Source organism: Clupea harengus, unplaced genomic scaffold (genome assembly GCF_900700415.2).
Source record: "Clupea harengus unplaced genomic scaffold, Ch_v2.0.2, whole genome shotgun sequence".
Classification (NCBI taxonomy): Eukaryota; Metazoa; Chordata; class Actinopteri; order Clupeiformes; family Clupeidae; genus Clupea; species Clupea harengus.
This window is the reverse complement of record NW_024879860.1, coordinates 47,710-59,670: the sequence shown is the minus strand read 5'-3', so window position 1 is coordinate 59,670 and position 11,961 is coordinate 47,710. Positions and strand designations below refer to the sequence as shown.

General features: G+C 44.0%; 1 protein-coding gene across 1 annotated transcript in view; it reads right to left on the bottom strand.

Annotated features, from left to right (window-relative positions):
- Window positions 1-763: 763 nt before the first annotated feature.
- Window positions 764-11,961, bottom strand: part of LOC122130552 (NXPE family member 1-like) — a 39,828-nt gene continuing 28,630 nt past the window's right edge. The window contains exon 3 of the mRNA XM_042705261.1: window positions 764-1,435. Within this exon, the coding sequence (XP_042561195.1) occupies window positions 932-1,435 (504 nt within the window). The 3' untranslated portion in view covers window positions 764-931. The remainder of the gene's footprint in view (window positions 1,436-11,961) is intronic.

The window sequence follows — 11,961 nt, the reverse complement described above, 5'->3', positions numbered from 1 at the left end:
CATACATGATAGCACCATGGGGCTTGGACTATTGTCAATCTATTTGAATCTAAAGTGGAAGCAAAATGATTTCCTGAAGCATATCCTCATTATTTATGAAATGGTAAAATGTAAGCTACCAGGTGACATGGTAACACAGACTGCGCGCACAGCGCGCACATTTTTTTTTGGAGCACCGAAGACCCATTTTGACCCAGGAAAAACCCTGGATGAGTCCCTGGTCATGCTGCTAATGAGGGCACTTGCAGACGGGTGTTAAAGGAAGAGGGCATAACATTAGCCAGTGCCATCAGCAGAGCTGATTGGCAGTTGAGATTCATGCAGGAGGAGAAAGCTCATTCGGACAATATCAATGTCATAGGGAAACAAAGCGGTTCCATCATCATCTGTATGGACGAGATACTATCACAGTGGAGACAGATCCCAAGCCCCTCATAGAGACCCTCAGCGAGCCTCTCCTTAAGGCTCCCAAGTACTTGCAGAGCTTGCTACTGGCTCTACAGAATTACAACCTGCGAGTTAACTACAAACTAAGACCAGAAATATTGGTGAATAACACACTGAGCCGGGTCGTCACCTGCAGCGCCCTCCCCGACGCTGCACAGGCAGAGCACACAGTCTGTGGTATGGGGGGCGAACAGCTGGCTATTGAGCCCATTGATATGACTGACTATCTTAAGATCTCAGACAGGAGACTGCTGCAGAAACAGCAACACACAGACAATGACAGTCAGTTGCAAGCCGCCAAGGCTACTATCCTGCAGGGTTGGCCCGTTGATAAGGATGAAACAGTTAGCCGCAGAGAGTAGGCTACTGACCTATACTATTACATGCAGTTTTTCCTATGTTTTTGCAGGAAGGAAGGGTGTGGCCCTAGCTTGTATATCATGGACCAGATGAGTGATTCTTGAATATATAGGCCTGGTGCTCCTCATGCTGTTATCAACCCATTAACAGATCTGTGGAAATTAAATAAAACAAAATAATGAAATGAGCTGAACTGCATAGATGCCAAATAAATAAATAAAATTACCTTTTTGTCTGAATAAACCTTTGCCTGGAAGAAATCCCCTCCGTAGCTTTTTGGAGTTTTGGTAAAGTCCTTGGCAACGATGGTGACGTGGAGCTCCTCCCCCACATAGTAACTGCCCTTGAGGTCATTAATAACGAAGGCTGAGTGGTCCGGACTGGTGCTCATGTTTGCGGTGGTAATCTGGCGGTCCGGTCCGCCCCAGTGGACCAGCTTCAGCATCCGGTCCCACTCGTCCGCACTGAAGCCCGGGTCCTTTATGGCGGAGGCTGGAGAGACCTTTGGGTTGTTGACCTTTGGTGTTTGGTTAGTGAGTCCATCGGACCTGGGCAGGTGCAGCTGCAGGAGGGGCCTGGGAAGAGGCCTGTCACCTTTCCTGTCTCCACAAGTGTATGACCACAGCACCTGAACAGACATAAACAATCAAACAAACAAAGTAATTTCTCTCCCCAACATGCCCTGCATCGTCCTGCAAAACCATGTCTGCTATTCTGCAGCAGAGCAATATCTAGGTGGACACCATCAATTGGTCCTGTGGTTGCACAATTAACAGACTTTTCAATTGAGTTCTTATAAACTACTTACTGAACGACAGTGTCACATATAGATTATAATGCTTGTGTGGCCACAGTTTTTTTACTGCATTATTTTTAGAGGTATATTTTGTTAGCAACATTATAGTCGATAGCAACCCGGGCCACTCATACCAAAATCAACCAGTGTACAACCCTTGTCATACCCAGGTTGGGAGCTGATAAGCTTAACTTGGAAGGGGTATCTGTGGCTGGGGTATCTGTTAGAGCAGAGTTGTACGACAATGTCTCTCCTAGGGCAGAACAGTCTCTCCTAGGGCAGAATAGTCTCTCCTAGAACAGACCAGTCTCTCTTAGGGCAGAACAGTCTCTCCTTCATACTAATCAGTGCAGTCCTTAAAGGCATCCAAAAGCTGAGCAAGCCAATGGCAGTGTTACGCCCCTCTACACCCCTACTGGCTTTGCAGTGGCAGTGCAACAGTCTTTGGGTGGTGAATGGACGTAATAAGCTTGATTGTCCACACCTGAGGAGGTGTGGATAAAAGCCATGCTGTTTGCCCTCAGAGGGAGCTTGCATTCCCACCATGCGTTTGGTGCTGGTGTTTTGCAGACACCATTTTAGCCACTACTTTTAAGCGATATAGAAATAAATACTTTATTTTCATACAACTCTGTGGTCTGTCTCCAATTTATGTTGTGGCTCAAGAGCCAAGTCATCACAGGCAGTTCGGTGAATGAATGAATGAATGAGCCTGCTGAGTTTTATGTTGTTGATATAAAGTAAACAGACAACTAACTCAGCCAGATGTTGCAGCCATCTTGTGGTAGTTTATTCAACAACAGCGCCTCTAGTGGCTTACACATTATCTGTATTTATACATATCATGACATCGCCTTTATTTTCCTTTTTTTTTTTACATTGTGACAAAATTGTCCATTGAGCTAAACAACTGCTCAAACATGAAAAATGTCCTAGAACTCCTCGATGAATCTTCTTGGCTTTGAGACAATTCGTCCACTTGCTCTTTTAACAGGGAGACTTGAAAGCTCTGTAGGACTAGAATTACTCTTACTAGAGTCACATGTGGATTGTCGGTGTCCTTTAGTGTGTTATTCAGGTCCTTGGACTGCATCAGAAACTTTCTGTTTCTTGTTTCTTTCTGTTTCTTCCATTCTACCGAATTGGTGCAAAGTCAGGTTGGAAATATTTAGAAAATTTGTATGTTTTATTCCCAAAACTTTGTCCGTTTGTATATTGAACCATATCTAAAGCACACATTTCTAGTAGAAGAACCGTCAATTTTTATGTTGTATTTTCAGAATGTGTTGGAATGTTTTTCCTCTCCCAAAAATTGTCACTACCGGAACATAGTAATACACTATGGTAAAAGAGTATTATTATTAACCTGTTCAGATTGTGTTTCCTTCCCTTCTCTGAAAGTTTTCACAATGAAATCAATACAAATTAATTTTTTACCCAATTTCAAAGTTCAATTTATACAATTCATCTTACCATTCCATTTTGTCACTACCGAAACTTTACCATATGTTTTGGTAGTGTGACTGTTTCGGTAGTGACAATTCTAGCTAACTTTGAGCATAAATAAATAATTCTAGCAAGTACATGGCTAGCAAACAAATCTTTGAAGAGGTGTACACACAAACAAACATAATACTTTGCATAAAACTCCAAAAAGTTTACTTAATTGAAGAAAAATATGTGTTCGGTAGTGGCCATTCTTAAGGTTACACACTGATTTTCAGACTTTGGAACACAGTTATATCAAAAGTATGGGATCTAGCTACTTACCATTCAGCCATGAGGGACAGGGATGCAGTATCACTGCCTGGTTATAAATGCAGGGGTGTGGCTAAAAACCAGGCTCAGCAAATGGACTAAAACTCCTGTGTTTCGGTAGTGACATGAAAACTATGGACATGATTTTTTGAGCATAGTTTATTTTTTTTTTAAATTAAACCCACAATAAATCTAAATCTTCCAAGTTCTGTTTAAACTTAATCATAAAGATCTTTTAAATTAGAAAAGTTTTATTTACAGAAATTGAAATTTAGATGTCAGGGTTGGGGACAGCTACTTCCCTATAGAAAGTACCCTATAAATGATGATTTTGTATATATTTAGCTTATCCCTATCTCTTTTAATGTCTTGGGTTTAAATAGACCATAACATATTATTAGTAAATATCTATGTCTGAATACTTAATTGTTTTGTAAAAAGTGTTTCTTGTTGTGGGACCACACTTTGCGCCAATTCGGTAGAATGGCCCATATACCTGTCCCTCAGGTGTCTGGATGACATATCTTCTTGGCTGGTCAGAAAGTCCAGTTACCTGGGCTGGATTCCATAATCCTTCCTGCCATATTCTGACATTGTTGCCAACCTCACGTTTGTGAAGTGCTCTGGCTCCTTGATCAAAGTATTCCTTCTGCTTCTGTTGTCTTGCTTCGAACAACTGTTGTACTTTACTTGTGACCATTTGGGGTTGCAGCATCTGTGATGTCGTCGGAAGTCTTGTTCTCATACGTCGACCCATCAACAGCTGGGCTGGTGACACTCCGATATCCTCCAGAGGTGAACTCCTCAGACTCAGCAAAGACAGATACGGATCTTTTCCATCAGCTTTTGCTTTTTTAAGCATGAGTTTGACCGTCTGTACTCCTCTTTCTGCCATTCCATTAGACTGCGCATGGTAGGGGCTTGACGTTTTGTGAATGAACTCCCACTCTTTTGCAAAGGCTTGGAAATCACGGGAGCTGAACTGTGGTCAGTTGTCCGAGATAACTGTTTCAGGAATTCCATGTCTGGCGATTTGTGACTTCATATGGGTGATGACTGTTGCACTTCTTGTGTCTGACTTCAACCACTCCACCTCGATGAACTTAGAATAGTAATCAACTAAGAGTAGATACTCCTGCTGGCCAAAGGTGAATAGGTCAACACCTATCTTCTGCCAGGGTCTTTCTGGAACACTGTGTGGTTGTAATGGCTCTTTAGTCTGACGTTTCTGATGTGTCCTGCACACATCACAACTGTTCTGCGATATTTTCTGCCATTCCAGGCCAAAAGAGTACTTATCTTGCTCTCCGCCTGCAGCTTTCAATGCCCAAGTGACTTTCATGGATGCGCTTTACCATTTCTCCTCTCATTGCTGCCGGAGTGATGAGTCGTTCTCCTTTGTACAGAACTCCATTCACAACTGAAATTTCTTCTCTGAAGTTCCAATACGCTCGTATTTCTTGTGCAGCTTGGCTCTTTGTTTCTGGCCATCCATTTAGAACAGTCTCAATGAGTTTAGTCAGTGTCACAGCATTTGTTGTTTCCTTTCTGAATTCCTCTAATTTCTCGTTGACACGGGTAAATTAGAGATCACCATGTGCACCTGAGCTTCAATTTCTATATCCGGTGAGCTGGTCACTGGTAAGTAAGCTCTGGATAATGCATCAGCAATGTACATCTCCTTTCCTGGCTTGTACTGTACATTCACCTGGTATTTTTGCAGTCTCATTAAAAGTCTCTGTATTCTAGCTGGAGCACTGCTCAGTGGCTTTTTCATTATCACTTCAAGCGTTTTGTGATCTGACGAAAACGTTCTGCTCCGAACACAATTGCTAACATCTCCTTTTCAATTTGCGCGTAGCGCTGCTCAGTCTCTGTCAATGGACGTGATGCATAAGCTACTGGCTTGAGCTCTTGAAGTAGGACAGCTCCAAGTCCACTTTTTGATGCATCCACTGACAGCGTTACGGGGAGCTTGACATCATAATATCTGAGCACAGGAGCTTCAGTGAGCATCGTTTTCATTGTGTTGAATGCCTGCTGATGTTCAGCTTTCCACTGCCATTCAACATCGTCTCTGGTTAATCCCCGCAATGGCTCAGTATGCTTGGACATGTTTGGAATGAATTTTGCGAGATATGTGACTACGCCCAGAAATCGTTCCACATCTTTCTTGCATTCTGGTGTCGGCATTTTCCGAACAGCCTCAATCTTGCTCTGATCTGGTTTCAAACCGTCTTTTGATAAGATATGACCCAGGTATTTGATTTCCTCTAGGCCCACCTTGCATTTTTCTTTATTCAGCTTAAAATTCTTGGCTTATGCCATCTCCAGCACTTGTCTCAATCTGCAGACATGCAGCTCTTTTGTCTCACCCCAGATCAAGAGGTCATCTATGTATGTCTCAACACCTTTGTGAAGGACCGGACGGTCACCGCACGTTCTTTTAGGGATGTGGCGACTGGAATTGGTGGTGTAGGGGAAATACAGTGCAGGAGATGGTCGTTTGATATAAAAATATATATATATATTTATTTACAGGGGGGACTGTCAACCCCAACACAGTGCACACAACATAAACACATGTAAATCAAACAGATAACAGATACCGGCCGTACTCACCCGGGACCGAAGTAACCTGGCACCCTAGGCACCTGCTTGGCCGATTAGGCCCAAATACCGGCACCCTCTCCAGGCCCAAGCCAGGCCCAAACTAGGCCCAGGCACTCAGCCCGAAGCTAAGTACATAACTAGCCGTACCAACCAAACCAAACAAAACAAGCACACAAAAACAGGCACAATATACAAGACACAAAGACAAAGCACAGAGACACCGTGTCCACACAACTAGACACAAAAACACCTTCACCTCACATCAGGGAAGTATTTTTATCTCGATACCTCTTTGTCCGTGCTCTCATGCCTCTTACAAACAGTCTCTCCTTCTCTACACATGAGGCACCCTTTAAATAGGGCACAGCCACTTGGGCTTAATTGTATCCAACATTTGGATCAGGTGAGCCAGGACCCAACCATTATGGGGGAGGAGTCCAAGAGTCTTAGAGACCTTTCACACGAACGCGTTGGAATGCGTTGATCCGTCAGGGTTGACGGATCTCCATTCACTTTGAATGGGGTGACGTCAACCTTTTGACGAACTGAACGGAGCCACAATTCAGTTCGGCAAAGGATGACGACACCCCATTCAAAGTGAATGGAGATCCGTCAACCCTGACGGATCAACGCATTCCAACGCGTTCGTGTGAATGCTCTGTCAAAGGGCACCATCTCCTTTTGCCACGGTGAGGAGGGGGAGAATTCACCTTCTCACAACCTTCAATTCCTTCAAACAGCTGTCTCACTGTCCTGTGGAACACTTCAGGAGCAGAATTAATTCCAAATGGAAGTCTGAGGAATCTATAACGACCAAAAGGAATGTTGAATGTACAGAGGCGAGTGCTGGCTTTGTCTAGTTTGAGTTGCCAAAACCCTGAGCTTGCATCCAGCACTGTGAAGTATTTGGCTTCTGAGAGTCTGCAAGTTATTTCCTCAACCGGTGGTAGCTGGTAGTGTTCCCTCATTACTGCTGTGTTAAGATCACGTGGATCTAAGCAGATTCTTAGTTTTCCATTAGGCTTTTCAACGATTACAATGGGGTTGACCCACTGAGTGGGCTCTTCGATTTTTACTATCACTTTCAATTTTTCCATTCTGTTCAATTCTGTTTTTAGTTTTTCTCTCAAAGTGACAGGAATTTTCCTAGGTGGGTGCACTTTTGGTGTCTAGCCTTCATCAATTCGAATAGTGTGTTCTCCCTCTAGGCAACCTAGGCCCTCAAACACATCAGCATACTCCTTGAAGATATCCATTTTGTCTCTTTTATTCAGTGCCATTACTCTATTGATGAGCCCCATTTCTTCACATGCCTGAATCCCAAGTATTGGTTTGGCATCTGATTTACAACAATGAATTCCAGAGTGAATGCTTTCTTTTTGTATTTCACACTCCAGTTACACTTTCCTTTCACTGGTATTTTGTCTCCAGTGTACGTTGAAAGTTTCACATTTGTTGGTCTTAGTATGTCCTTTTTCCCTATTCTTTGCAGTAGTTTGTAGGGAATTACATTGGCTTGTGCACCAGTATCGAGTTAATTCGAATTTAACCTGTTTGTGATCCAATTTTACACCAACGAACAGACTTGCTTGTTGATCTGTGTCGTCATCATCTACTGAGTACACTGTCTTCGACCTACACACCTTGGCAAAGTGGTTCCTTTTCTCGCAGTTCTTACATTGTTTGCCATAAGCAGGGCATTTTCGTGATACATGCTCAGTTCCACATCTTGTGCAATAAAACGTGCTACTCTTGTCTTGCATGCTTGCTATGCTTGCGTTTTATTTCGGTGTTCTTTATTGCGTGTCTGCTTTTGTCTCACTGCATCTATGTCCTTGCTGTAAAAATGTGTTACTGTGTTGGTATGAGTCAAGGATCACACCGGCTGTATGCGACTGTATTTAATCCAGACAACTGCTAACTGAGAGTGATGCAGAGATAGCGAGGGAACATGAACTTGACCACCAAGCATCCTGATTGGCTAATACAAATACAGTACGGTGGCTCATGACAAACAATTGCTTAATCATTTAACCAAATGATCTACATCCTTTCTTTTTAGTTTATAGCACCATCAAACAGAACAGTACTGGCAAACATTAACATAAACATAGTAATGAAATTACACAAAGTACAAATACAAAATTAAATGTCTTTTCTTTTCTTTCACATGTATTTGGGATTTGGTCTGCAGATGCGACCTGAACGTGTGGTGTATTGTGTGTCGTGATTTTCAATGGGTGGGTGTACTGTGGGCTCGGGCTGGGGAGAGAATGGGTGTTGTGGTTGCGCAGTGTTTGGTGTTGGCACTTGTGTTGGAGAGGACCGTCCACTGTAGGGGGGCTGGTGTCCTCAGGGTCTGGGTCACCAAAGAGCTGTGGTGGTGGCGGCTCTGCGACAGGAAGGATGTGGCGGCGATTTCTCCTGTAGGTTTTACCATCCGCTTGGACTATGTAGGAGCGTGGCTCCCTGCTCATCTCCTTCACAGTTCCAAGTTTGTCGTAGCCTTTCAATGTCTGCATGCGGATCACTTGTCCCTCTGTCAGCGGCTGTAGTGGGTAACTCGACTTGTCGTAGTGGCGCTTTAGGGCGAGCCGTTTGTTGAGGAGTTGGGCAGTTACCTGCTTGATATTCCTTGTGGTCAGCTCCAGTAGTTTGGTGCTCACTGGAATGCAGCACGAGTTTGTCAAGACATAAGGCGCTCGGCAGGAGAGCCTAGTGTTGGGTCGCGGGGAATGTTTCTGAGGTTCAGGAGGCTGAGAAACACATCAGATCCATCCCTGTGCGACTTCTCCATGAGTTGCTTGGCACTGCGGACTGCTCTTTCCGCCAGTCCGTTTGACTGGGGAAACTCAGGGCTGCTCGTGGTGGAGTAAAATCCCATTGTTTAGCAAAATCCTTGAAGTGTTGACTGGTGTATTGTCCAGCATTGTCAGTGATGAGTGTGTGCGGTTTGCCATGCTCTGGAAAGTGTCTTTTCTATTTGGAGATGACAGTTGATGAGGTCAAGTTTCGGAGGAGGTCGATTTCGAACCAGCCGGAATACGAATCCACAAGAACTTGGTAGTGTTTACAATGCCAGTCCAGAATGGACCACGGCAGATCGGGTACAGGGTAGAGTTGGAGGGGCTCTTTCCGCTGATGTGACTTTGTGCTATTGCATACTGCACATGAACGCAGCTCTCCATTGATGTCGTTTGACATTGTAGGCCAAAAGATTACACTCCTAGCGCTACGCTTGGTTGCCTCTATACCTGGGTGGCCTTTGTGCACAATGTCGATGTACTCTTTGTGCAGGGACTGAGGGATGACTGCTTTATGGCCTTTCATGACGATCCCGTCCTCCATCGTCAGTTCGTCTAATTGCTGTTGTTTTAGACAGGTCTGCTTTAAGGCCTTCACTTGTGAAGATGTGGCCTACGTATGCTACCTGGTCCAAACTAAATTTGCACTTGTCTGGGTTTAACTTCAGATTAACTTCACGTACCCTGTCGAGCACTTTTCTTAAATTGGCGTGGTGTTCAACCACTCCACGGCCTCCAATGATGATGTCATCGACGATGACTGAGCTCGGGTAACCCGCAAACAATTGTTCCAGCGCTGAAATACCTCGCTTGCAGAATTTATGCCGAAGGGCATCCTCAGGAATCTGTAGCGCCCGAATGGCGTGCTGAATGTGGTCAGCAATGACGATTTCTTGTCAAGACGTATCTGCCAGAAAGAATTATTTGCGTCCAAGACAGAAAACACTGTTGCCCCAGACATTTGCGCTGCCACCTCTTTAACGCTGCGCATTGGGTGGTGGGGTCTTTTCAGTGCTGTGTTGAGGTCTTTTGGGTTGATAAATAGTCTGATTTCTTGCTTGTCCTTCTTATGTGCTGCTACCATGGACGACACCCAGTCAGTTGGTTCTGTGACTGGTGTTATGACACCTATGTTTGCATGCGTTCCAGTTCAGCTTTAACTCTTACTTGCATTGCGACAGGGATACGGTGAGCTGGACGGACCATGGGCTGTATGCTGTGATCCAAGGTCATGGAGTATGTGACTGGAAGTTCTCCTAATTCCATGCTGAACAGGTCTTTGAACTGTGGGAATACCTGTGAGCTGAAATCTGTGTTGCTCTCTGACCTGGTGAACGTCAGGACTCATCACAACTCCCGAAACTTTTTCTTTAGACATTCTGGTCCTTGCGAGATTCAGCTGGGGTAGCGATTCCTCCCTCGGCTCCAGGCGCGCGCACCTCAGCAGCATAGACAAAGGAACGCTTTCTTTCGATGGCCTCTGGTCCAGCAATGTTGAGAAGGATATATGCCTTGGTCTTTGCTGATTTGTCGGAATGTGCAGCGGCAATAAAAATGTCATACTCCCGCTCAAAAATACACCAATTCTCTGCGATATTCTCATCGAAAGTGAGGGGGTCGGGTCTGCGAAATCCATTCTTTTCGTTAAAAGAATCCTCAACTGCCAATTGCTATGCTAGCACCGTTCGATGCAACAGGTTGTCCAATGATGGAAAAAAATACTCACTGGCGAGAAGTTCGTATCCGTTTCTGACACCATGTAAAAATGTATTACTGTGTTGGTATGCGTCAAGGATCACACCGGCTGTATGCGACTGTATTTAATCCAGACAACTGGTAACTGAGAGTGATGCAGAGATAGGGAGGGAACATGAACTTGACCACTGAGCATCCTGATTGGCTAATACAAATACAGTACAGTGGCTCATGACAAACAATTGCTTAATCATTTAACCAAATTATCTAAACTTGCTTTCACGTGCAAAGGCTTGCGCATTGTGATCCTCTTCATGCATTTGTTTGATTTGTACTTTTGTAGTTTCTGCCGCGAGGCACAGCCGCGCTGCTTTTTCGAGACAAATGTCATCTTCTCGTAACAGTCGCTCTCTCAAAGTTTCAGACGTGATACCACCGACAACTCGATCTCTGATAAGGGACTCTTGTAATTGTGCGAATTCACATGACTTTGCCTTTAGTTTTAACTCTGTAAGGTATTGTTTAAATGACATGTCCCCTTACCACACACGTGAAAGATTTATACCTTTCATAGGTTATATTCTTTCTGGGGTTGCAGTATTCTTCACATTTTCCCAGAGTTATCGCCAGTTTAAGCCTATCATCTTCCTTGTCAAACGTGAAGGTATTGTACACTTCCACTGCCTCTGCGCCGGCTATATGAAGAAATAGTGAGGACTGTACCTTAGCTGACTTGCTAGTGCCTCCAGCCGCTGTTAAATACAGCTCAAACCTCTGCCGAAATCTCCTCCAGTTTTCTGACAGGTTCCCGTGCAGTAGATCAAGTCCAGCGGGTGGCTTAAGTCCTTCCATGTTTGCAATACCGATGTTAGTTTTTTTCCTTTTACTTCTGACACCATGTTATGTTGTTGATATAAAGTAAACAGACAACTAACTCAGCCAGATGTTGCAGCCATCTTGTGGTAGTTTATTTAACAACAGCGCCTCTAGTGGCTTACACATTATCTGTATTTATACATATCATGACATTGAGGAGAGTCACGATTAAGACACATACTGGTGATTTTCTGGAAACAGTAACGTTCTCAGTGAATCAGGGAGTAGACAAACAAAGCCATGCCCTTGACTTAGCACACATAACATTGAACAAATATACTCATTATCACCAGCCTCTATCGGTTTGCATCGGTCGCCTTGACTACTGCAGTAATATGTCCAGTAATATGTCCCCTCTTGCTACATAGCTAGAGTAGCAAGTTACAGGTGGAAAGCTATGGAAGAAAGTTGCATCCAGGAGCCTTCATAAGCAAACATGATGTGGCTCTACATTATCCCCGCTTTTTCATTATCCACATTGATGGAGATAATTTCCAAACACTGTTAATGACTTAAGAATATAATAATCAAGTGCCTTGTATTATTAATTACCTTATATGAATCATGTACTTATGTAAGCAGGAACATGGCTTTTCTGTGTTTCTGCGTGTG